Here is a 22,807-nt window from a genome sequence, read left to right as displayed (position 1 = left end):
CAGAAAAGCTGACATGACTGAGAAGAAAGAGATGATTGGCCAAATGTCATGATTCATGAAAGTCTGAAGTCCCCGCACGTCAAGTCTTAACAACTTGTCTTAACCCCTTTAGATACGTGTCACTGTTAACAGAATCTCCACAACATCCACCGGTAGAATGTTAACTGTAGTATTTTCATTTAACGCTTAAGATCATGCCACGTGTCTCTCTATCCTCTTATTTATCATTATTCCCCCTCTCTTTCTTTTTTTCTCAAACATTCTCTTTAAAAAAATAAAAACATACAGAACGCTTGAACTCTCTGTCGTTTTGAAGCAAGCTCGCGAAAACACCGCGCTAGGGTTTAATCGTACGCTGTTGGATCTGGATTTCTGTTAGATGACCGGGTTTTGTTTTGGATGTTTGAGTTTTTTAATTTGATTTGAGGGAAAAAGATTATGATGATTTCGTTGCAAAACGGAGTTTCCCGGGCGTCGGTGGGCTCGGATCGGGCCGGTGAGGCTGGGTTCCCGACTGTGAAGCAGGAGCCGGCATCATCGCTGAGTCTCTCGTCGTTCAAGGGTCACGATTCACATGAAGGTTTGCATTTTTTTCCGTAATTTTTTGGGGTACCTGTTAGGGGTTTTGGGTGTTTGATTGGTGAAACTAGATCTGTGTGTGTTATGATATTGTTTCGTCCAGAATTGTAAGTGGGCTTTTAATCTTCATTGGATTGTTTCTTGTGTGCTTCTCTTTACTTTTTAAGTTAAAAATGTTTCACGAAAATGATCCCATTGTCTAAAAAATTCAGGTTTTTAAAGCAAATGATTGACTTATTTTAGTGATCATGGTGTTTCTTTTTTTGTAATCAATCGAATTTTTTATTTAAAAATACAGTCTAGTTTTATGCCTAGTGGTTTCGTGTGGAATATCAGGTATTAATCTTGGGGAGGTTATTGTGGCTATATTTTGAAATCATAATAATTGGGGCTAATCATGCAAACCTTTTTATGCTAAAGTCGATGAAGATATGCAAATGGCCCTTGCTCATCAAATGTACAAGGCTGGCAACTTTAAACAGGCTCTAGAGCATAGCAACTGTGTTTACGAGAGAAGTCCTCTACGCACGGATAATCTTCTTCTCTTGGGTGCAATTTACTATCAGGTTAGTTTGCTTCATTTGTTTTTCTTGCCTTGTACTGTTAATGTGAAGTTGATTCTTAGTTTAATTATTTAGGATCTTGGATGCATCTAATCATTAAGCATTGCTCTCCATTTTTTTGCAGTTGCATGAGTATGATATGTGCATTGCCAGAAATGAAGAAGCTCTTCGACTTGAGCCACGATTTGCTGAGTGTTATGGAAACATGGCAAATGCTTGGAAGGTAATTGCCACTATTCATATGAAGTCTACTGAGTAATATTAAAAGCCCACTCAGCACTGTGACTTTTTTGTTTCAGGAGAAAGGTGATATTGATCTTGCCATTCGCTATTATCTGGTTGCCATTGAGGTTTGTGCTTGAGATCTTCTCCCTTCCTCTATTCTACTTGTCACTGAGTTATTTTTATCTATATTATATGCATCACTGCAGCTTCGTCCCAACTTTGCTGATGCATGGTCAAACTTGGCTAGCGCATACATGAGAAAGGGAAGACCTAATGAAGCAGCACAATGCTGTCGTCAGGCGCTTGCATTGAATCCTCTTTTGGTATGTTGTAATCTGGTTTATCATTTTCTTTTTATGTTTCCATTGTTTATCAACTAGTTGGTCTTGATGAGAAGTTTTTTTTTTTTTTTTTAAAGTTTAGAAGTAATTTCCAATTCCATATGGTTTATTATAACAGGTAGATGCACATAGCAACCTTGGGAATTTAATGAAGGCACAAGGATTGGTGCAAGAAGTAAGTGATGGCACATACATTCACTTTATATAGTTCGGCTTAATATTATTTTTCCTTAAGAGCATATAGCCCTTGATTTGGAATATTGGGCTACAAAATATCTACTTATTGTTGTTGATGCTCTCAGCAGTTAGTATATATGCTGTTGGTTTTTTTCATATTCCCACTGCCACCAGTAGTGGGAAATCTACACATCTATTTCATTTTGACTGTATGCTGAATTGGTTGGTTCACCTGGCCTTGACTCTTCCTTGACCAACCTGCATGTGGCTTTTGAAGGCATTGCTATTTTGGAATTTTAGAGTGTGTCTGTCACAGCATCTCCCTTTTCCTGTGAAGTTACTAATGGAGTAATTGATGTGTGGAACTGTGTCTTAATTTACAGTTCTATACAGATGTCAAGTTGTTATGTACAGGCCAGGGCTCAGATGATGGTTGGTCTTGTTGTAACTTCCATGTGCAAGACTCCCAATTGTCAGAATCTAACATTTTGTGCAGGCATACAGCTGCTACCTTGAGGCTCTACGCATACAACCTACTTTTGCTATTGCATGGTCTAATCTTGCGGGTCTTTTTATGGGATCTGGAGATCTTAATAGAGCTCTTCAATATTACAAGGTATTTTTTTGCAAATGTGTCCATCTGTCTTGCTATCATGTGTTTCAACTGTTTATTGTATTATTTTCTTAATGTTATTTTAATGTTGTAAAATTTTCAGGAAGCTGTGAAACTGAAACCTACATTTCCTGATGCCTACCTAAACCTTGGAAATGTTTATAAGGTAAGATGTCATGCCTTGTGTTCATAAGGTCTGGTGGCTGCTATTGCCTGGAATGGTCTTCTGTATCAGAGAAAAACAAGATATTTATTTTGCCTCAGGCTTTGGGAATGCCTCAAGAAGCTATTGTGTGTTATCAGCGTGCTGTTCAGACTCGTCCCAATGCTATAGCTTTTGGTAAGTGCAACTATATTGCTACCGATTTTAGATTCATTTGAAATGATTTGTAGGAGTTGACTTTGTTTATCTGTAAATTCTGATCGAGCCTGATATATTGTTGGCTTCCAAACTGTTATTGGATATATTTTGCTGAGCATTGATGGTTGAGAATGATTTACGTCATCAATTACATGACCACATAAATATTTCATGCTGCAGGTAACTTGGCTAGTGCATATTATGAGAGAGGTCAAACAGAAATGGCAATCCTTTATTATAAGCAAGCCATCTCTTGTGATCCAAGATTTTTGGAGGCTTACAATAATATGGTTGGTCTTCTTTTTTAATGCAGTATCATATGTTTTAGTATTGAGTTTTTATATTCTATGGATACAGAGGTTTCTAACTTTTTGTTTGGTTTGGTTTGGTTTGTTCTGTTACTGGTAGGGTAATGCATTGAAAGATGTGGGTCGAGTTGAGGAAGCAATTCAGTGCTATAATGTGTGCTATTTTTCTTATGATTTTTATGTCTCCGTAGATATTTGTTCTGGAATTGACATTTTCTGTGTCTTGGTGAAGCGATGTCTGGCCTTACAACCAAGCCATCCACAAGCGCTTACTAATCTTGGGAATATATACATGGAATGGTATGCAATTCTGATGCTGCATATTTTATTGGTTGATTTACTTTAATGACTATGTTAACAAGTTTGCTAATGAGAAATGATGACTTGGAATATGCAGGAACATGTTAGCTGCTGCTGCTTCATATTACAAGGCAACATTGATAGTGACAACAGGATTGTCTGCCCCTTTCAACAATCTTGCTGTAATCTATAAACAACAGGTAGTTGTCAGGCTTTTTAATTAGAGCTGGTTAGGGTATTCAAAACTAGTTAACCAAACCGGTTCTGTGGTTTTTTCAACCAAATGGAAAATTTGGTTAAACTAATATGTTGAACTAAAACTGAACCGATTTGGGGCAGATCTGTTTTTGAGCTGAATCAAATAAACCAGGTAATTGAATCGAATTTTAAAATTGAAATTCCTTCTTGATCTTCTGGCCTTCTGTCCATCCACTTCTTGTTCCTTCTCTCCTTACTTCCTGTTTCTCTTTATCATTTTAGGTACCCTAATAGTTTCAATCAATGCTGTATCATCAATTACTTCACTCTTAAGAGAAGGCCTAACATTCACATCGCTTACTCTTGCACCATCAATCTCCACACCATTATTTTGCACCAATTGTGCATTTCTTGACTTGTGAGACCAGAAACTTCAAGTTTAGCCAATAACTGCTTTTTCTTGGCCTCCAACAAAGCCTCAGATTTCGTTTCTTTTCCATCTTCATTGTCACCTTCCACAACCCAACTCATCTCAACCTTAACCTCAGATCCCTTCTCTTCATTTAACTTATCACATTCTTGAACTCTAGGACAACCCACTTCCAGTTTCACAGAATCTTTACTAGTTTTTTTCAAAATCAGCAACACAACCCACCTCGCTATTCTTTGTTTCTTCAACTTCCAAATCGGAAGCTTTCACCTTTCCATTACAAACCACCCCATTGCCGTCACATCCAGAAAATTTAGAAACCATCTCACCTCCAATTTCAGACTCCTTTGGCCTATGTGCGTATTGCAATATTTTGGTGAATTTAGGAATCACTGGTATTCGAACTGAAAAATGGTTTTCAATATTTGCAACCCTATATCCAAACCAGATTTTTACAATATCCGAATTTTTGGTTCAGATGTCAGATCAGTTTGGATATCAATAAAATTTTAACACCCCTAGAGCTAGTGTATTGATTTTCCATTTCTGCAATCTTCTTTTTTTTTTTGGGGGGGGGGGGGTATGTTAAGTAGAGTTTGGATTTAAGCCCTGGCCTTTGTTTTCTTTTTTGTAGTTCTGAATTTTCTACATGTGTTGTGATGACAGGGAAATTATGCTGATGCTATATCTTGCTACAATGAGGTTCTCCGCATTGATCCTTTGGCTGCTGATGGACTGGTCAATAGGGGAAACACTTACAAGGAGATTGGTAGAGTGACTGATGCAATCCAGGACTATATACGTGCTATCACAATTCGGCCTACCATGGCTGAAGCCCATGCAAATTTGGCATCCGCTTACAAAGATAGGTAATTGTTGCTCTACTTGTGCAGTGGATCTTTCTACATATATCTGGGGTCTCTGATGTAGATAATGTCTTCTGGAGTTCTTCAATCCTAGAAAATGTGTGAATTGCCATCTTAGTTCCACTGCATTGAATTTGAATGCTATTGCTTTCAGTACCAAGACTTTCTGTTGGGCTGTGCTATTAAATGTAAATATCGTGGTATCATTAATTTGACATTCTTTTGATATGCAGTGGACATGTGGAGGCTGCCATCAAGAGCTACAAGCAGGCATTGGTTTTTCGAGCTGACTTTCCAGAAGCCACTTGCAACCTTCTACATACCCTACAGGTGCAGTCTTGATGTGTATTATTGTATCATTCTGTTTCCAATGGCCTATACCTTCTAAAGAAGTTTTTGAAGATATATAACCTGTTTATTTTATTCCACTATGATTAATTTTGTTGATGAGCTGTATTGATTCATTGTATAGTATTTTAGTGTCAATTATCTCAGTATTTTCATCAATGTGGCATTCTAATAACATTGATTAGAAGTAAGAGTTGCAATGCTGCATGAAGCAGGGGAACATTCATTTCTGCCATAGATCTGAGATTTCAAAATAATTTCTATTTGTAATGATATGATTGTAGATTATTCTAGGAATAACTTTGCGTTCTAATGCTGTGGAATGCATTGATGGTCATACCCTTCCTCCAAGTTTTTGAGCATACAAGTGTCTTGTTGTGTAGTGACCATGCTATGATTTCTTAAGGTTTTATTTACTTAATTTTTATACGTTAAAATTTTTATGCTATTTTATTTAGGCCGAAAATGAGGGATTATAACTTACGCAATTTGATATTGATTTTATATGTTGCAGTTTGTCTGTAGTTGGGAAGACCGTGACAGAATGTTCAATGAGGTTGAAGGTATCATCAGGCGGCAGATCAATGTAATAAACGATCTCTATAAGTTTCTCTGTGATATTTTATTGTTATTTTTTCTTGAGTGTTTCCTTTGGAGTCCTAATTGCTGCAATTTTTATTTCAGATGTCTGTTCTTCCTAGTGTCCAACCATTTCATGCTATAGCGTATCCCATTGATCCAATGCTTGCACTTGAAATAAGGTATGATTATTCTCTTATCACAGCATGTAATGAACTGCATTTGCTTGTGTGTATATATGTACTTTTTTCTCTTTTTAACAATTTATCTTTCTCTTATGCAGCCGTAAATATGCAGCACATTGCTCTATTATTGCATCTCGCTTTGCACTTCCTCCATTCAACCATCCTGCCCCAGTCCGTATTAGACACGAGGGTGGATTTAAGAGGCTAAGGGTTGGTTATGTGAGCAGTGATTTTGGTAATCATCCTCTGTCACATCTAATGGGATCTGTGTTTGGCATGCACAATAGAGAAAATGTTGAGGTCTGTAATTTGAATTGTTTCCTCTGAGTAAAAAGTTCAGTTGTCTTGCTTTATTTTTTATATCATTAAATGTAGGAATTTATAAGATTTTTGCAGGTATTCTGTTATGCGTTGAGTCCCAGTGATGGTACTGAATGGAGAAAGCGTACCCAATCTGAAGCAGAGCATTTCATTGACGTCTCTGCCATGTCGTCAGATATGATTTCCAAACTGATCAATGAGGATAAGATACAGGTCCTTGTGAACCTCAACGGATATACCAAGGTATAATTTAACTCTCTTTGAATTCTTTTTTATATTTTTTTTGTGTTGGGATGGTGATCGGCACTTTGTATGGCAACTTTGAATTAGTACTTAAATCCGTAGCTATTGTAACTATGCAGGGAGCCAGGAATGAAATATTTGCTATGCAACCTGCACCTATACAGGTTTCATACATGGGGTTTCCTGGGACCACTGGTGCATCATACATTGATTATTTGGTCACTGATGAGGTATTCGGTGACTCAGTTTTTAAATATTGAATTTCTTTTCCTTGTCTAACATGTTTTCTCTTGACTGCCAGTTTGTTTCACCTCTACACTATGCACATATTTATTCAGAAAAGCTGGTGCATCTTCCACATTGCTACTTTGTTAACGATTATAAACAGGTCAAATTTTTTATATGATGGCAGAAAGAAAACAATTAATATTATTATATGCTCTTTTGACATATTTTATTGTCTTTTTTCCCCTGGTTGTGTAAACTTACAAGTATCTGTTAATTTCGTTTGCAGAAAAATCTGGATGTGTTGGATCCAAATTGCGAGCACAAACGATCAGATTATGGTCTCCCTGAAGACAAGTTCATATTTGCATGCTTCAACCAGTTGTACAAAATGGATCCTGAAATCTTTAATACTTGGTAATATGAGGATGGCCCTTAAATTAATATATTTACATGTACAGTAGGCACACAGTTCTCCATCTCAAATTAACAATTTTGTTCGTTTTAGGTGCAATATTCTTAAACGTGTAGCCAACAGTGCTCTCTGGCTCCTTAGGTTCCCTGCTGCAGGGGAGATGAGACTTCGGGCATGTAAGGTTTTTATATATGTGTGTGTGTGTGTGTGTGTGTGTGTGTGTGTGTGTGTGTGTGTAAAATCTTTTAAATGATAAGTCCATTTGATTAAAGAGTGTCCCTGGATTATTTTGTTCAGATGCTATTGCCCAGGGTGTGCAGCCCGATCAAATTATTTTCACTGATGTTGCTATGAAAAATGAACACATCAGGCGCAGTGCTTTAGCAGATCTATTTCTTGACACGTTAGCTGTTTTCCTTCCTCTGTTTCAAATAAAATATCAAGGTTTTGTTTCGTATCTTCTGTATGCTTACAAGGAAAACCATGTTTTGCTGCTTGGGTGCTTGATTTCCTTTCAGGCCTTTGTGCAATGCTCATACTACAGGCACAGATATTTTATGGGCAGGTCTGCCTATGATTACTCTGCCTCTTGAGAAAATGGCTACTAGGGTTGCTGGATCACTTTGCCTCGCTACTGGACTAGGAGATGAGATGATTGTTAATAAGTAAGGCATTTACATTTTAGTATTTAATTTGCATTCACTGTTATAATTGTAATCATATTTTTCATATGAAAGTAAAAAATGAAGTTGACATCCTATGATTGTTTTGGCCCGTCCGTGTGATACAGTATGAAGGAATATGAAGAGAGGGCAGTATCTTTGGCATTGAATCAGCAAAAACTCCAGGCACTTACAAATAAACTCAAGTCTGTTCGCCTAACTTGTCCTCTATTTGACACGACGCGCTGGGTGAGTGAAAACTAACATAATATGTTCCGGTCATTCTGCAGTTGCCCATTTGATGAAAAAAAAAAAAAGCTTAAAATCTGCTTTTGATGAATTAAATGCAGGTTAAGAATCTGGAGAGGTCATATTTCAAAATGTGGAATCTCCATTGCTCAGGGCAGAAGCCCCAGCACTTTAAAGTAACTGAGAATGACTTGGACTTCCCTTGCGATAAATAAGGTACAGGGAAGTGAGTGGGATTGTAGATTAAAAAAAAAAATCAAAGAGAAATAACAGAAAGATGATTGTATTTAGGAACAGAAACCAAGAAAAGAAAAAAATCAAAATGATATCTTTACTTATTCAGATGATGCCATGGCTGTGCTGATGGATTTGAGTGGATGAAGCACTTGTTTATTTAAAAGGATGGATTGGTGAAAACCATGGAGATTAGAAGTAATAAAATTACCAAAAGTTTCTCCTTTTATATTCCTGTCAGCAGTTGACATCTTACATCCATCTGGCCTTTTCATTATTATGACCATGATAACCAGATATGAGTCGGAGGTAAGAAATCTCTCTCTCTTTTGCTAGAGTTCTAGGTTTTCTGAAAGATCGGCTAACATTTTCATCTGGTTTTCTTCAATTTTAGTTTATGGATAAATTATGGGTAGTATTGGTGATGAAGCAGTAAAGCAAAACAATATATGAATGTACAAAAAAAAAAATTAGAAATATAACAATAAACCTTATCAATTATGAACAGGATGTTAAAAATCCCAGCTAACTCTTTTCAATTATAAACAGACAGTCTGTGGGATGGCTATTTAGGAGCAACACAGTAATGCTTTTAACATTAAACCTGGGAACGGTATCTAGAATGTGCATTAGTGTCACTTTAAATGTCACTTTAAACCTAAAGGATGAGTTAGGGCGTTTATTTTTTTTTCCCCCTCGACATTCACCTTCATAATAACCATGAAAGGAGCAAGGTTAAGTGCTGAAAAGCTTTATTCTTTGCCGAGCTTGTATTTATGCGAAGAGCAATATTTTGTGTACTTATTTTGATTATGTAATTATGTATACACTTATATGTTATTATATGATTAACTATAATTTTATTCTTAATTCAAAATCATCTAATCATATAATAATATATATAAGTATATACATATTTGTGTATCTAAAATGGGTATACGTAATTTTATTGCTGTGGGAGATGTTTAAAGTTGGTTTGTGAGATAAAGCCGGTTTAAAACTATGAACAGGGCTCAAAGAATACTAGCGTAGTATGCCTTCTCTTGGTTATGGTTCCTGGGTAAGAGCTGCACATATTAACGTAATACAAAAGTAAATGACATAAGAGGTCAACATTCTTTGAAGTCAATTACTTAAAGCTCATAAAAAAGGTAAAAATGATGAGTTACAGCCTGTAAGAGAACAAGCTTTCGTTAAAGAATCATCAGGCTCTGTGTGTCCAATAATCAATTGAGCAAGGCCACAAGCCTCAAAATATTCTAGGATTTTTCTTCTTTTTTCCTGGGCCAAAAGCAAAATATCTCCTGTTATAATTGTTTTTATCATCCAATTCACTTGCCTAAAACCTCATGGTCAATAATCTGCACGTCAATAATAGCTTATGTTGCTACCTGTAGATCACAAGCACAAGACAAGGCCACTGCTTCTGCAAGAGAAGATGTTCATACTTGCAAAGGTTTTGAGAATGCAAAACAGAAGTAGTTATTGTTCTACTAAAGTATCATCAGGGTCAGTTGGGATTGCTGCACAATCAATATATTAGTATTTTTGCTATTCTTCCTATGTAGAATCTCTCTATCTATAATTTATTCCAGGTTGTTTAATTGATGAGCAGTTGTTGATAGTGACAACAAATTCTTCTTTTATAGTGAAGATAAAACCCAAGAATATGAAAGCAAATATATCAGAACTTGGGGACCATTGTTTCTGACCAATCATTTTGTCAATATGATGATAGAATCGTTGGATTATTAGTCAAAAAAGAACAAGTCATGAAAATTCACAAGACCAAATGGTTGGCAACTTTGCCCTGGCAGTAACAGAATCTCACAACTGTGTGGTCACCCTCTAGTCTCTCTTTTTAAAATAATGCCATCTTTTAATTTTTCATAGAGGCAGGTTTATTCAGGAAGATAAAAAGTCAGCTTTTTCTTCTAGAAAAGGGTCTCAATGGAATATTTTTTGTATCAGGGAGATGGAAAGTTGATATCCAAAGGGCTTTTGGTGGCTCTTTTTTTATTGGTTTGGGAAAGATTTATCCAGAAGGGTTGAGAGTTTTTTTTTTTTTTAAATAAAAAATAATCTTTTTCAATTCAATATCTAAGGTCAGCAATTAACCTTACTATATTAGAGGAATTAGAATTTAATTTTGATATGGGTTGGTCAAGTCTTGTACACAAGACCAGTTTTTTTTTTTTTTTTTTGAGAGATCTCAAGCAAAAACAATGCTCAATATACCTTTGGGGTAGAAGGGTTGAGAGTTTCCAAAATTCACATTTAAAATTAGTAATGTGTTTTGAGTAAAGACTCATTTGCTGTTATTGTTAGAGAAGAGAACATGTAACTGTTGTTACACTTTTACCATGACCCATTAAAAATGTTTTTTTTTTTGAAGCACTGAAACATTACCATTATAACATATGTTTATTTCGCTTATTACCATTATAACATATGTTTATTTCGTTTATTTTCAAAGGAACACTTAAAACACTTATCTAATAAGGTGATAAATTCTCGATATAGTGATTAGATCTATAATTATTATATTAAATAAATTAAGATTTTATAAATATAATAAAATTTAAATTTAAATTTAAATTTTTATAATATTTTATTAATTTTATTAATTTTCGGCCATTTTGATTTTATTTAAAATTAAAAAAAAAAAGCTTTTTAAGAGGCACAGTAATTGAGATTTGATTGCAACTGATACTGTCTTTATTACTTAATTATTATATAATGCCTTAATGATTATTTCTCACCCAAATTTGGATGAAATGAAAATTTTCAAGAGTTTCATTCTACATGCTAATTTTGTTGTTTAAGATAAACATTGAGGGGGTAAAAGGATATTTTATATGAAAAAAATCAATAACCAAAAGAAATTTCTGAAATGATTGAAAAGCCTATAGGTTTTAGAAAGACAGACAGAAAACCCCTCATAAAAGGTTTTGTTTTTTTTGCAGTTTTGTCATTAACCATCTGTCTAGTCCTTGTCGAACTCCAATAATCCACTTTTGTTGTTGCCGATAAGGAGAATTTGTCGCCCTCACCCATTACCGCCACCATATGTTGGAGCCTTATCTTGGCTTGAACTTTCATTCAAACCATTTTCAACTTTTTTTCTCATCACCTGTTATTCTAGTCTTCACACCACTCATCAATAACATCCGAATGTGACCCAACAATCAAACCAACTTTTCTACTTCATTCATATCACCCATATTTTCACCTATCTCACCGACCAAACGAACCTTACCTGTCACCTCGTTTATATAATAATTCAAATTCTTGTCTTTTTAATCTTTGAATGCAAACAATCAAAAGCCCAAGTTGAACATAGGTGAAGTAGTTTAATTTCTCTTTTTTGTATGTAAGTAAGAAATCCAAGGGATTCGCAACGTAAACACACATATTCATAAGGAAAATTATGCAAATGCTACGAGTACTAAAATTACAATAGATTGTCTCTATGCACATCCTAAGTGTTTTCCGACTACTAAGAAATGAGAAAGAAAGAGAAAAAAATAAAAGAAAAGAAAATTCTAAAATAATTATGGTGGAATTATTTGTAGTATTAAGGATAAAAGTTATATTAACCACATTATATAAAGTAATTAAAATACATTTTCGACTACTAAAACTAACATTTGATTTTGACGGATGGGTGTAAAAATAGATTTTTCAAAATTAAATATTAAAAACCCTTGTATCAAAATTGGGGTGGGACATAGTGATTTAGCCTACTTATATATTTATAGAAAATATTTGCTTTTGCATTTTTTTTCAAAGTCATTCCATAGATAAAGTGGCCAATTAATTAAATAGTGATCCTAATTAACTTAAAATGTCTAAATACATGAACCCTTTTTATCTTTTAAAATAGATTAGATTAACATCTTAATCACACTTAACAGTTTTTTTGATAGCTTCATCGTTTCATTAATTGAATCTAATTTATTGATTTTGAGTGCCTTTTGGATATTATTTTCATAATTTATGAAATATGTAGTCAACCTAATAATGATGGAATCTTACAAGGAAAGACTATACCGATATTGTGCATGTTAAACACTTTTGGATAATAATTTTTCAAAGTAATAGTAATAATAATAATAATAATAATGGATTTTATGAATTTTTTTAAATATGTTATCTCAAAATTTATGTCAAATAAATAAAAAATAATAAAGGATATTTACTCTCTTTTGCTTTTAAAACTCATTTGCAAAGAAAATCCTTTCAATATTATTTATTGGTAAGGATATAAGTATTTATGCGAATAAAAAGTTATATTTATATAATAAAATTATATGTATTTTTTAATACATAAATAAATACATGTTTAATATATATCATCATATGATTAAGTAATTTTAAATTAAAAATAAAATATAATAAATATTATATTTAGACATTAAAAAACTCATATCAAAATTGTAAGTATTTACAATTCAGTAATTTTATCATATTATTTGATTATAACAAAAGAGACCACAATAGTATCCAAAATCTCAAGTGGGTACAATATATACCATTATTAATATCCATGTAAATCATTTGGGAAGCCACTTTTACATATAAACATGGCCTCCTTTGAAGGAATTTATTCCTCAATTTATATTTGATCAACATACAAGGATTTTAGGAAAAAAAATATTATAATGATAAAAAAATTCTAAAATCTTTTGTAAAAATATTGAAAACTCTAAATATTAATGTTTAATAATTTTGAATAAGTTGCATATAACAATCTCACAAAAATAAATAAAATATTTATTTTCTCTCTATAAAAGTATTAAAATTTTTAGAAAAACTTTAAATTTAAAATTTTATCATATTTATAAAATTTTAACTTATCTAATTTTTGGCATCACATGATACCTATTTCAAGTTTTCAACATTTATTCAATAATAATACTATTTGATATTGAATTTACTTAGATAACTTCAATCGAAACATTGAAAAAAATGAAAATGATAAATATCTATTAATATTTTTTAAGTGCTTTCTTCTTCCACCTACTTGCATGGCAACACATGATTGGTTAACTGTGACTGTCACCAAAGAACAACCTCAGCCGATGAAATTATCATAACCCAGCAGCCCTCTTCCCTCAGAAGGCGGCCAGCATCAACAAAGAGCCAAAAACGGTTCACATAAAATAGTGGAGTCTATAAGTAACAAGTGTAAGCCAAACCCAATTTATGCTTTTCTTAAGAAAATTCTATGGGTTACTCAACTTGTTATGAGTTGCAAACCCAGTTTTGAATTCTCTTCTTTGTTCATTTTCTGGTTCAAAGTTTCAATCTTTTTTGTCTCTTTCACTTTCAAAACTGGTCTTTTATGGCCAACCCAAAAGTTCAGGAGGCTGATCATGGTAGCAGAAAGGTTTTTGAGTTGAAAAAGGAGTTACAGAGACTTGTAAAGACCATTCTTGATGAAGACGATTATGGCATGCAAGCCACTGATGAGGCCTTGAGAGTGTTGTCTTGTTTAAAAGAGTTGAGGTTGAAGAAATCTCATTCTTTTGGTGTTGATGATTGTTTGAATGTCCCTGAGATGTTTAAGTGTCCTATCTCTGGAGAGATTATGGCTGACGCTGTTGTGTTGGCTAATGGCCAGGTTAGTTTGGGCTCCTATTTTTTTTTCTCAATTTTGGTTGTTAATATCTGGGTTTGTTCATTTTTTCTTCTTTTTTTTTTTTTTTTTTGGTTAAATTTTGTGTGGGGTAGAGATAATAGGATTGTTAAGTGTTCAATCTTTTTGAAATATGATTCTTCTTTGGAATTTTGTTATATGGGGTTTGGATTTTGCAGAATTTTTTAACTTAATTTGAAACTTTTTTCCTGTGTTAGGTGTCTCTACTTTTTAGGCTTTGGGGTACTGTAATTTTGTCCACTTCGTGAAATTCGGAAACGTGCTTTGGTCTAAGAGTTTTTTCTTTGGATTTCCTTTTCTATTTAAACAATATTTTTGTTGGCTCATAGCGAAACTATGGTGTAGAATTTTGAATGTTGTGTGGTAGTTACAAGGCATTGATTACATCATCTAACCATAAAGTTTGAGCTCTGTATTGTATGATGATTTTATGGTTTATTGTTCATTTTAGTTATCTGTGTTGGATTTGCAGACTTTCGATCGCCCTAGCATTCAGAGGTGGCTAAATGAAGGCAATCGGACATGTCCGCAAACCCATCAAGTCCTCTCCCATACTGTCCTCACTTCTAATCGTTTGGTGCACGGAATGATTTCACGGTGGTGCAAGGAGCATGGCAATGAGCTGCCGAAAGCCATTCAGGATATTGATGAGGATTTTGTTACTGATGTTGACCAGAGCTATTTAAATTCGCTGCTTGAGAAGATGTCCTTGTCCCTTTCAGATCAAAAAGAAGCAGCGAAAGAGCTTCGGTTGCTAACAAAGAGGATGCCTTCATTTCGAGCCCTTTTCAGCGAGGCAACTGAGTCCATTCCCCAGTTGCTAAATCCACTTTCGCCTGGCAGAGCAAGTACTGATCCTGATCTTCAAGAAGATTTGATTACAACTGTACTAAATCTCTCAATTCATGACGATAATAAGAGACTAGTTGCAGAGAATCCATTGGCCATACCTCTGCTTATTGATTCCTTGAAAACTGGAACCATTGAAACTAGAAGAAATGCTGCTGCAGCACTATTCACTTTATCGGCCCTAGATTCTAACAAGCTCATTATTGGGAAATCAGGGGCTCTCAAACCTTTAATTGATCTTCTAGAGGAAGGGCATCCATTAGCCATGAAGGATGTTGCTTCTGCAATATTCAATCTATGCATTCTCCTGGAGAATAAGAGGAGGGCGGTCCAAGCAGGAGCAGTCAGAGTGATTATGGGAAAGATCATAAACTATACACTTGTAGATGAGTTGTTGGCTATTCTTTCGATGCTTTCGAGTCATCAAACAGCCATAGAGGAAATGGGAGAACTAGGTGCAGTGCCTTGCTTGCTAAGCATCATAAGAGAGAGCACTTGTGAACGCAACAAAGAAAATTGTGTTGCTATTCTGTATAATATCTGCTTTAACGATCGCAGTAAATTGAGGGAGATCGGGGCAGACGAAAATGCCAATCATACACTTTCTAGACTTGCGCTAGACGGGACTTCAAGGGCTAAGAGGAAAGCCAGTGCCATCCTTGAGAGGTTGAATAAAGCTGCTTTAGTTTCAAATACAGCTTGATGATACAAACCCCCAAATTCAGGAAGAATCCCAAGTTCTCATTGTGTAAATACTCTTCCTTTTTCCCCCAATATACACATTGAATTGAGCTGAATTCTGTAAAAAGTTTAACATATTTACACAGAGTTCCAATGCTCAGGCAAGTTTTTGTCAAACTCATGCTCATTAGATTTTGAATCTTCTTTTGGTTTTTTAAAAGTCTTGAAATGAGCTAATCTTCCTACCTAAATATGACTTGCACAGTAATATCTCTACCATTCTTCAGAAATCTTTGGTCTTTTACAACTTCCCACTGATTGTGGTTGATTTTAGCAGCTTCATTTGTCCATAGTCCACTTTGACAAGTAACCACTGATAGTCAAGCATGAATTGAGAGATGATCTGGATTGGTTGAATTTAATATTGTTAACGGCAGCTTTGTTTGCTTCACTTGTCACGCCGGTAAATATTCAACATTTTATTGGCCATTTTGTGTCACAATCACCCAATTTTTTACAAACCCTTATTTAAAAATGTGTACATAATTCATCAAGTCATTGGTCACGTCCAGAGGGACCTATAACACTACATTCGGTAGGTAAATTAGGGTTACACTTAATAAAGGTTTGAATTCTACTAATTTTGATATGAGACATTTGAAACGCATGAGTGGGTAATATAATGGCTCCCTGAAGCAGCCACAATAGTTGACAATCTATTTTCTGTCAAATATCAAGCTCTCACCGACACCATATATTTATTTATTTATTCTAAGTTTCCAATAACAAATTGGCAAAACTGTCAACCTCTAAATATTCCCAGCTAAGAAAAAGCATTTGTCTTTCTGCACTGAAGACGCGGTTAGGAGTTTTAAGACGTTAGGGTGTTGCTCTCAACCCATAAGTCATCTGTCAAAACCAGACCAGGTTGGTGCAATAATAAACTGAATATACACAAAACATCTCAATTTAAGACTGCAACCACATGAGAAAATCAATGATAATATAACTAGAGCTGTCAAGGGCCTTGCCGGTTTAAAGCCTGGATTGGATCCGCATTTCAGGCAAGCCCCATAAAAGGTATGGTTTATTATTAGGCCAAACGGCTATTTCCCACGCAAGGTATGCTTCAATCTCAAGTTTTCACCCTTTAACTATAGAAATACCAAACACCAACCTATGAGCAGTTAAAATTAATAGTGGTAGGGGTAAAATCATTATTTTCTCTATAATATTAAAAATAAACTAAAATAGAATTTACTTTTGCCCCCCTAAACTTTAAAAACTAAAATTTTTCCCCAATCTAAGTTTTAAAAAATGGTAGTTTCATCTTAGGGTTTCGTTTTGAAATCTCCGGCGACATCTCCGGCTCCATTGCTGATGACCTCTCTCTCCCGAAGCATCCTCTCCTTCTGACGATCTCTTTCCTCCTATTTGAATGCCCGATCGGTGTCTGAGAAGTTGTGGAAGATGAAAAACTTCATCGGGGAAGACGAAGTCTTCCCAGTCATCGTCGTCTTCATTTGGGAAGATGATCGTCTTCCCAGACGACGAAGACTAGACATCATCTGGGAAGACGATTTCTCTTCCCAGATGACGTCTCTTTGCATCGGATGGGTTGAGGTGGAGTTGAGGGGGGTCGTCGGTGGAAGAGAAACCATCGGGAGGGGGAGACGACAGGCGATGGCGTCAGAGAAAGTGAAAGGGTTTGGAAACTAAACCCTAGGGGGGGAAATGCGATCTTTTCAAACTTAGCTTAAGGAAAAAATGTTAGTTTTTAAACTTTTAGGGAGAAAAATGAGATTAAATTTTTAGGGGTTAGGGTTTCGTTAAATTTAATCGGTCATGGGTGGGTGTTTGATATTTCTATAGTTAAAGGATGAAAACTTGAGATTGCAGCATACCTTGAGTGGGACATAGTCGTTTGGCCTTATTATTATAGTAGATTGTGTCAAACCTGTGGATTGTCTAAGCCATGCCCAAGTCTAGAAATTAGGCTCCTGGGTCGACTCAGCGTGACTCATTTTTATAGGGGGCCATGAAAAACTTTTTTTTTAAAAAAAATTGTGAATAAAAAGGCCCCCTCCTCCAATCCAATGACTACAGGCTGTTGGTTAAATTTTTTATTTTTTTTATATATATATTTTTTCCCCTATATAAACTCTCAAACTTTCTTAATCAATTTTTAATTTTCTCTAACAATTTAGTTTCTATTTATTTTACAATTTTGTCTTTTTTAATCTTTTTGAATACTTTGATAATAAAAAAAAAACTTAATATGTTTTAAATGAAAAATATGTTCAGAGATAAAGTATTCAAAAGAAAAAATAAAATAAAATAAAAACTAAATTTTAGACATAATTAAAATTTGATTAAGAGAATTTGAGATTGAAGAAAATTTAAAGTTTCCAGAAAATGAATTTTTTAATAATATTTTAAATTTTATATAAATAATAGAAATACACAAATGATTTTAAATCATTTAAAAATAAATTAAAAAATGTAATTGAGAAGGTCGTCCCACAATTTTCAAACTGCCTTCGATTATATTAATTTGAAATTGAATATGAATTAATAATATTTAATTATTTAATTTAAAAAAATTTATTATTAAAAAATACGAGCTAACCCGCCACAAACTCGCTGGCTGATTCTGTGAGGTTCAGTATGATACGATGCACCATAATTTGCGCCATATTACAGGCCCTCATTAGCTAGCTAACTTAACCTATACTGTAGCGGCCCTTGGCCCAGCCCAGCACAATAGACCGAGCTAAAGCCAGGCCCCGCCATGCCGCTGACATCTCTTGTCATAACAACAATATATTATGCCTCTGTACGATGAGAGCAATCATTCTGTTGACTTTTGCACATGAAAAATATTGGTTGGCCTTAATTTTTTTTTCACTGGGACACTTGGATGAAGGAGCAATAATAGAATGATACGACTATATACATAGATGATGAGCACAATCTCATACACAAACAACGATATATCACCTGTGATTAAATGATTATAAATTAAAAATAAAATAATATTTACTTATATAATAATATATCGATATTTATTGATAAAATTATATTTATTATTTTTGCTAATAATGCTACTCATAACAGAATCCACTAAATATGAGCTGTGCAGCAAAGCAAAGTTTGTTTGTCTTGGCATCTGGGCTTGAAGAGTCTAGCACAATAATTCAATTTAGTGCCCATTAACTTGACCCTTCTCACCAAAAATTATATCCACTCATTTTCCTTACCAACTATGCACTAAATAAGGCTAAGAATCACTAACTTTATTATTTCACAATTTACCTGCTACTGAAATTTAACATCTATTCTTCTTCTTTCTCAGTGTGTCACAGCTTGATTTTAGCTAATATCACACATTAACTTTACTGGAAAATAATGTGCACAGAGACCATTACATTACTGAATTAAACATTCCACCTCAACCATAAGACAAGCTGGTTGTGAAGGTCCAAACTCAAGAGGCACAAGCAGGCACCAGGCATGAAAAGAATCCTGTCATTTTCTTCTACATCCAAATAAACAAACAAACAATCAACATTAATTGATAGATCCAGAAATTTATTTTTATAATTACAGAAAGTAAACATTAAATTTACCCAGTAGACTGAGCAGGAGGCCTCCGGGGCCTGCCATTCCCGAGCTCTAGCCCACTGTTTTATTCAGGCCGAGCATTTGCCTGACTCCATCAGGATCAGGTGCTCTCTTGCCTTTAATGACTCCATCCATATATAATAATAAAAAAACACACCCTTTAAGTTGATACATATCATTTTCCTGTGGGCTACTTTGTGATGATAACTTGATTTGAATTTTGTATCATCCTGGGCATTTTATTCAAAAGTTTTGCTAACTTTTTTCGTCTAATAAATGTCTTTTTTTGCCAACAATCCTTCCAGGGGACCCAATAGAGACTTTTTTCTCTTTCCCTAAAAATTCATCTGTTTGCATATTCTTTGATTTACATAAAATGAAAAAATAAGTTAGAAACTGTTTGAGTGAAGTGGGAAATTACCCTGTTGTTGTGGGAGTGGAGGAGCTCAGGGGGGATTTTGTAGAGATCTTCATCGACGGCTTTGGGAGGACGAACAGGTGGTTGGGTGGGCGTGACGACGCCGTATTTAGAGCGTGGTAGTGGTGGTGGTTGCTTTCTCGGGGGTTGAGTCACGTGATTGTCACACACCTTCTTCACTTGTTGCTGCTTTTTCTGCTCCTTGACTTGCGGGCCTCGCTTTTCTCCCACTCTTGTCTGCAAATGTGTTTCATATTCCAACATAAATAATCACTCCTTCATCATTATGTTTTAATCTTCATTTCATATTTAATACCGCATTTATACACTAATCAAAACTTAAACCAAATGTTTCTGATTAATTCAAGTACGAAAAATTAATGCTTTTTCCCTGAAAACCAAGAAATGGAGACACCTTTCTGGGAAGAGAACCATTGACACTTCGAGAAGGTTTCTTAGAATCGCCGGCGGGTAAATCACGGCCTCCGCAGCTACGGCGTACGTAAAGATCAGATTCACCGGAAGAAGAACTGTAGCGAAGCAACCCAGCTTGCCTTGCAGACTCAAAATACTGAGTAATCGGCAGGTTGTTTGAATAATCCCAGTTACCAAAAGCTGGAATTTGTCCACTTCTTTTGCAGTGATATTCCTGATAGAACAAGAACAAAATATTATTATATTATTATCAAAATACAAACTTGTACTAAGATTTTGATACTTACATCCATTGTAATGCAGAAGATTAAAGACAAGACAAGAAGGCGAAGACAAAAACAAAGAGAGATGTGAAGTGAAAAGTGTGGTGTTGAAAGAATTAGAGTAAGTTTAAAAGGAGGAGAAAAAGGGCATGAGGTTCTGAAGAAACCCAGAAGAAAAATAAATTCTTGGTCAGAATTACAGAGGGAGAATCTAGCAAGAAAGATACTTCAGATCAGTTCTTTAAATGGAAAATAGTAGCAAGTACACTACAGACTACAGTAACATAAAGCAAAAAGGAAAGAACATAAGGAGAAAGAAGAGGCAGAAGTCTGAACTCGCTCTCCCACGGGAGACTGGTAAGTTTGCTAAACTTTTTCAGATTATTTTAATGGGTTTCTGATTCAAAGGGCTATCCGGGATTCACGCGGCTCTCGGGGCCAAAGGCTCAGGTTTTCAACATAAATTTGGAGGTTTTTAACTGTTACAGAAAGTGGAAGTGGGTGTAGTTGTGACGGCATCGCCAAACTCAGAACAAAAAAAGCCCTTTTTCTTACAAAGTGCTTTTGGCATTCCTGTTTAAGGGGTTGGCATACGTTTACCGAGTAATTGGTACTTGGGTTCTGCTGTTTGCATTTGATGGGAAAAGAAGAAAATCAAAGTGCGTTTTTAGGAAGTACTTGTCAGTGAGATCAATTCAAAGGTAATTTAGAGGGAGTATTATTTTTAGTTGCTTTTGGGTTTTGGGTATTACCATCATCCCATATATGGAGTTCTCAATATTTGTGAAATGAGTCTCCACACAGATGTTGGAAAGATAATAGAGGGGCTCTGTGGATCAATACATTCTATAATATTTTTTTAAATTAAAATTTTAATTTATCTAATATAATAATTTTAAATTATTTATTATACTTAAAATTTTATCTAATTAATATGAAATGAAATGAATTATTTAAATCTAGTAAACTAAGAAGAATGAGTTGACCTGGCGTCAAAGTAAAAAACTTGTTCCATGTGAGCCAACTTACAACCAAATTACAAGAAATTAGTTCAAGTGTCTGTCAATAAAATAACCCCACTTTGACCCCACAATTATTTTATTAAAAAAAACCATTGGAAAGATACAACATATCTTTAAAATTTGTCATAATAGAGTAATTAACTAAGAGATTAGACGAATTTCTAGTGCCAAATCAATGGTGAAGGTGGGTTTGTGGAGGTTGAAGGGCATTAACCGAAAATGACAAAGGTGGGAGGAAAAGAAACAGTGTTGACAATAAGTTGAAATATAAAGGAGAAGAAGAAGAAACAGGCAGAGGGAGGTTTAGGGTTTAGGCCCTGTATGAATCACAGAAAGATACAACAAACAAAAGGCTTCCATTGGTGCATATCTTTCTGATCTAATCTAAACCCAACAAAACCTCGTGGAGTGATTCATGGAGCAATATTTTGACTTCAATAGTCGATCGAGTGTTGGGGTTTGTGCACGCTGCCGCGTGTGCCACCATTGCTGTCTTCCTTCTGTCTCCTAGCTTGACTTGGGGCCACCGGCCAATGCACATGCAATTTACCCAACGAAACAAAGTAAAGTCTTAGCTTGAATTTGGAAGTCAAACTTAACACCAACACGCCATTATTGTTTATAATTAACATGGTTGGTTTAGTTGATCATCATGTTGCTCTGACTGAACAGTTTCTTTGCTTTTTGCCTGATTAGAAGTACCGGCCATCACCGCCATCACCATGGACGACAGCAAATTCATTATGAAACACTTTTGTCCTTTTCAATAATAACAAAGGTATCCAACATACATTTAAGGGGCTCTTCTGTTATCTTAGCCAAGAACGGTTGCCTGCAAAAACTGGATGGTGAGACTATCTAAAGTCATAGGAATAACGACATGGTGATGAGGCCACAAGTGCAGCTGAGTCGCGCCTAATTTGGCACAATCCTTTTAGATGGGTTGTGTTGGTCTGCCTCAAAGCTAAAGTCTATGGCACGACTTTAGAGAATTGTTGTGAATTTCAAATAAAAATTACCTAACATATTTTGTTGTTTATGATTAAAGCACTTCAGAATTTTTTCAATAACTTCTAACTAATTTTCACTCTTTGTAATTTTTCTTTGGAATCAAGTACAGTAGATACAATAATCAATATTATTTTAATATTTTTAAATTTTTCTTCTGTTGATTTTGTAATAGCTCCAAAAATTTCATGATGTTTATATTATTTAAAAATAAAAATAAATTATATTATATAGTATAAAAATAAACAAATTATAAGATAATAAATCTTAGAACGTTAATCGGTGAAATTTTTAAAAGTTGTAACATATTTATTAAAGCTCATCCGCTTTTGCAGGCTATACCCCAGGATGGCAGAACCCATTCCCATTGCCATAATTTGTTTCAGGGAGAAATTTTTTTTTCTTTTAATTGTTCTGTGCTTT

General features: G+C 34.8%; 3 protein-coding genes and 1 long non-coding RNA gene across 5 annotated transcripts; 3 read left to right on the top strand and 1 right to left on the bottom strand.

The window, feature by feature from the left end:
* The first annotated feature begins 250 nt into the window (after window positions 1–250).
* Window positions 251–8,651, top strand: LOC123221098 (probable UDP-N-acetylglucosamine--peptide N-acetylglucosaminyltransferase SEC). The gene is made up of 27 exons (XM_044643794.1): window positions 251–580; window positions 1,000–1,145; window positions 1,267–1,365; window positions 1,442–1,492; window positions 1,574–1,690; window positions 1,827–1,883; window positions 2,382–2,501; window positions 2,602–2,664; window positions 2,763–2,838; window positions 3,040–3,149; window positions 3,268–3,321; window positions 3,400–3,467; window positions 3,565–3,667; window positions 4,762–4,964; window positions 5,195–5,291; window positions 5,824–5,895; window positions 5,994–6,070; window positions 6,172–6,373; window positions 6,470–6,637; window positions 6,757–6,867; window positions 6,939–7,025; window positions 7,152–7,279; window positions 7,371–7,453; window positions 7,575–7,680; window positions 7,796–7,942; window positions 8,068–8,188; window positions 8,290–8,651. The coding sequence occupies exons 1-27, from the start codon at window positions 439–441 to the stop codon at window positions 8,401–8,403; spliced, it is 2,922 nt and encodes a 973-aa protein (XP_044499729.1). The 5' UTR covers window positions 251–438; the 3' UTR covers window positions 8,404–8,651.
* A 4,912-nt stretch (window positions 8,652–13,563) lies between these two features.
* On the top strand, window positions 13,564–15,861 carry LOC123220286 (U-box domain-containing protein 9-like). The gene is made up of 2 exons (XM_044642397.1): window positions 13,564–14,048; window positions 14,557–15,861. Exons 1-2 carry the CDS (start codon window positions 13,770–13,772, stop codon window positions 15,634–15,636), a joined length of 1,359 nt encoding a protein of 452 aa, XP_044498332.1. The 5' UTR covers window positions 13,564–13,769; the 3' UTR covers window positions 15,637–15,861.
* A 3,028-nt stretch (window positions 15,862–18,889) lies between these two features.
* On the bottom strand, window positions 18,890–20,779 carry LOC123220444. 2 transcript variants are annotated; one of them, XM_044642664.1, is made up of 4 exons: window positions 20,379–20,779; window positions 20,072–20,305; window positions 19,660–19,893; window positions 18,890–19,149 (listed from the first exon to the last, which is right to left on the bottom strand). In XM_044642664.1, the coding sequence occupies exons 1-4, from the start codon at window positions 20,382–20,384 to the stop codon at window positions 19,102–19,104; spliced, it is 522 nt and encodes a 173-aa protein (XP_044498599.1). In that variant the 5' UTR covers window positions 20,385–20,779; the 3' UTR covers window positions 18,890–19,101. The 2 variants fall into 2 exon arrangements, with proteins under 2 accessions (XP_044498599.1, XP_044498598.1); XM_044642663.1 differs by having other exon boundaries at window positions 18,890–19,152; window positions 20,379–20,773.
* LOC123220445 lies at window positions 20,625–21,081 on the top strand. The gene is made up of 2 exons (XR_006503046.1): window positions 20,625–20,711; window positions 20,843–21,081. It is a non-coding gene; the product is annotated as an uncharacterized LOC123220445 (long non-coding RNA).
* Window positions 21,082–22,807: the final 1,726 nt, after the last annotated feature.

The sequence above is a fragment of the Mangifera indica genome, chromosome 7 (genome assembly GCF_011075055.1).
Source record: "Mangifera indica cultivar Alphonso chromosome 7, CATAS_Mindica_2.1, whole genome shotgun sequence".
In the NCBI taxonomy this organism is placed as follows: Eukaryota; Viridiplantae; Streptophyta; class Magnoliopsida; order Sapindales; family Anacardiaceae; genus Mangifera; species Mangifera indica.
Note: the sequence above shows the minus strand (reverse complement) of the source record. Positions and strands in the feature narration are given on the sequence as shown.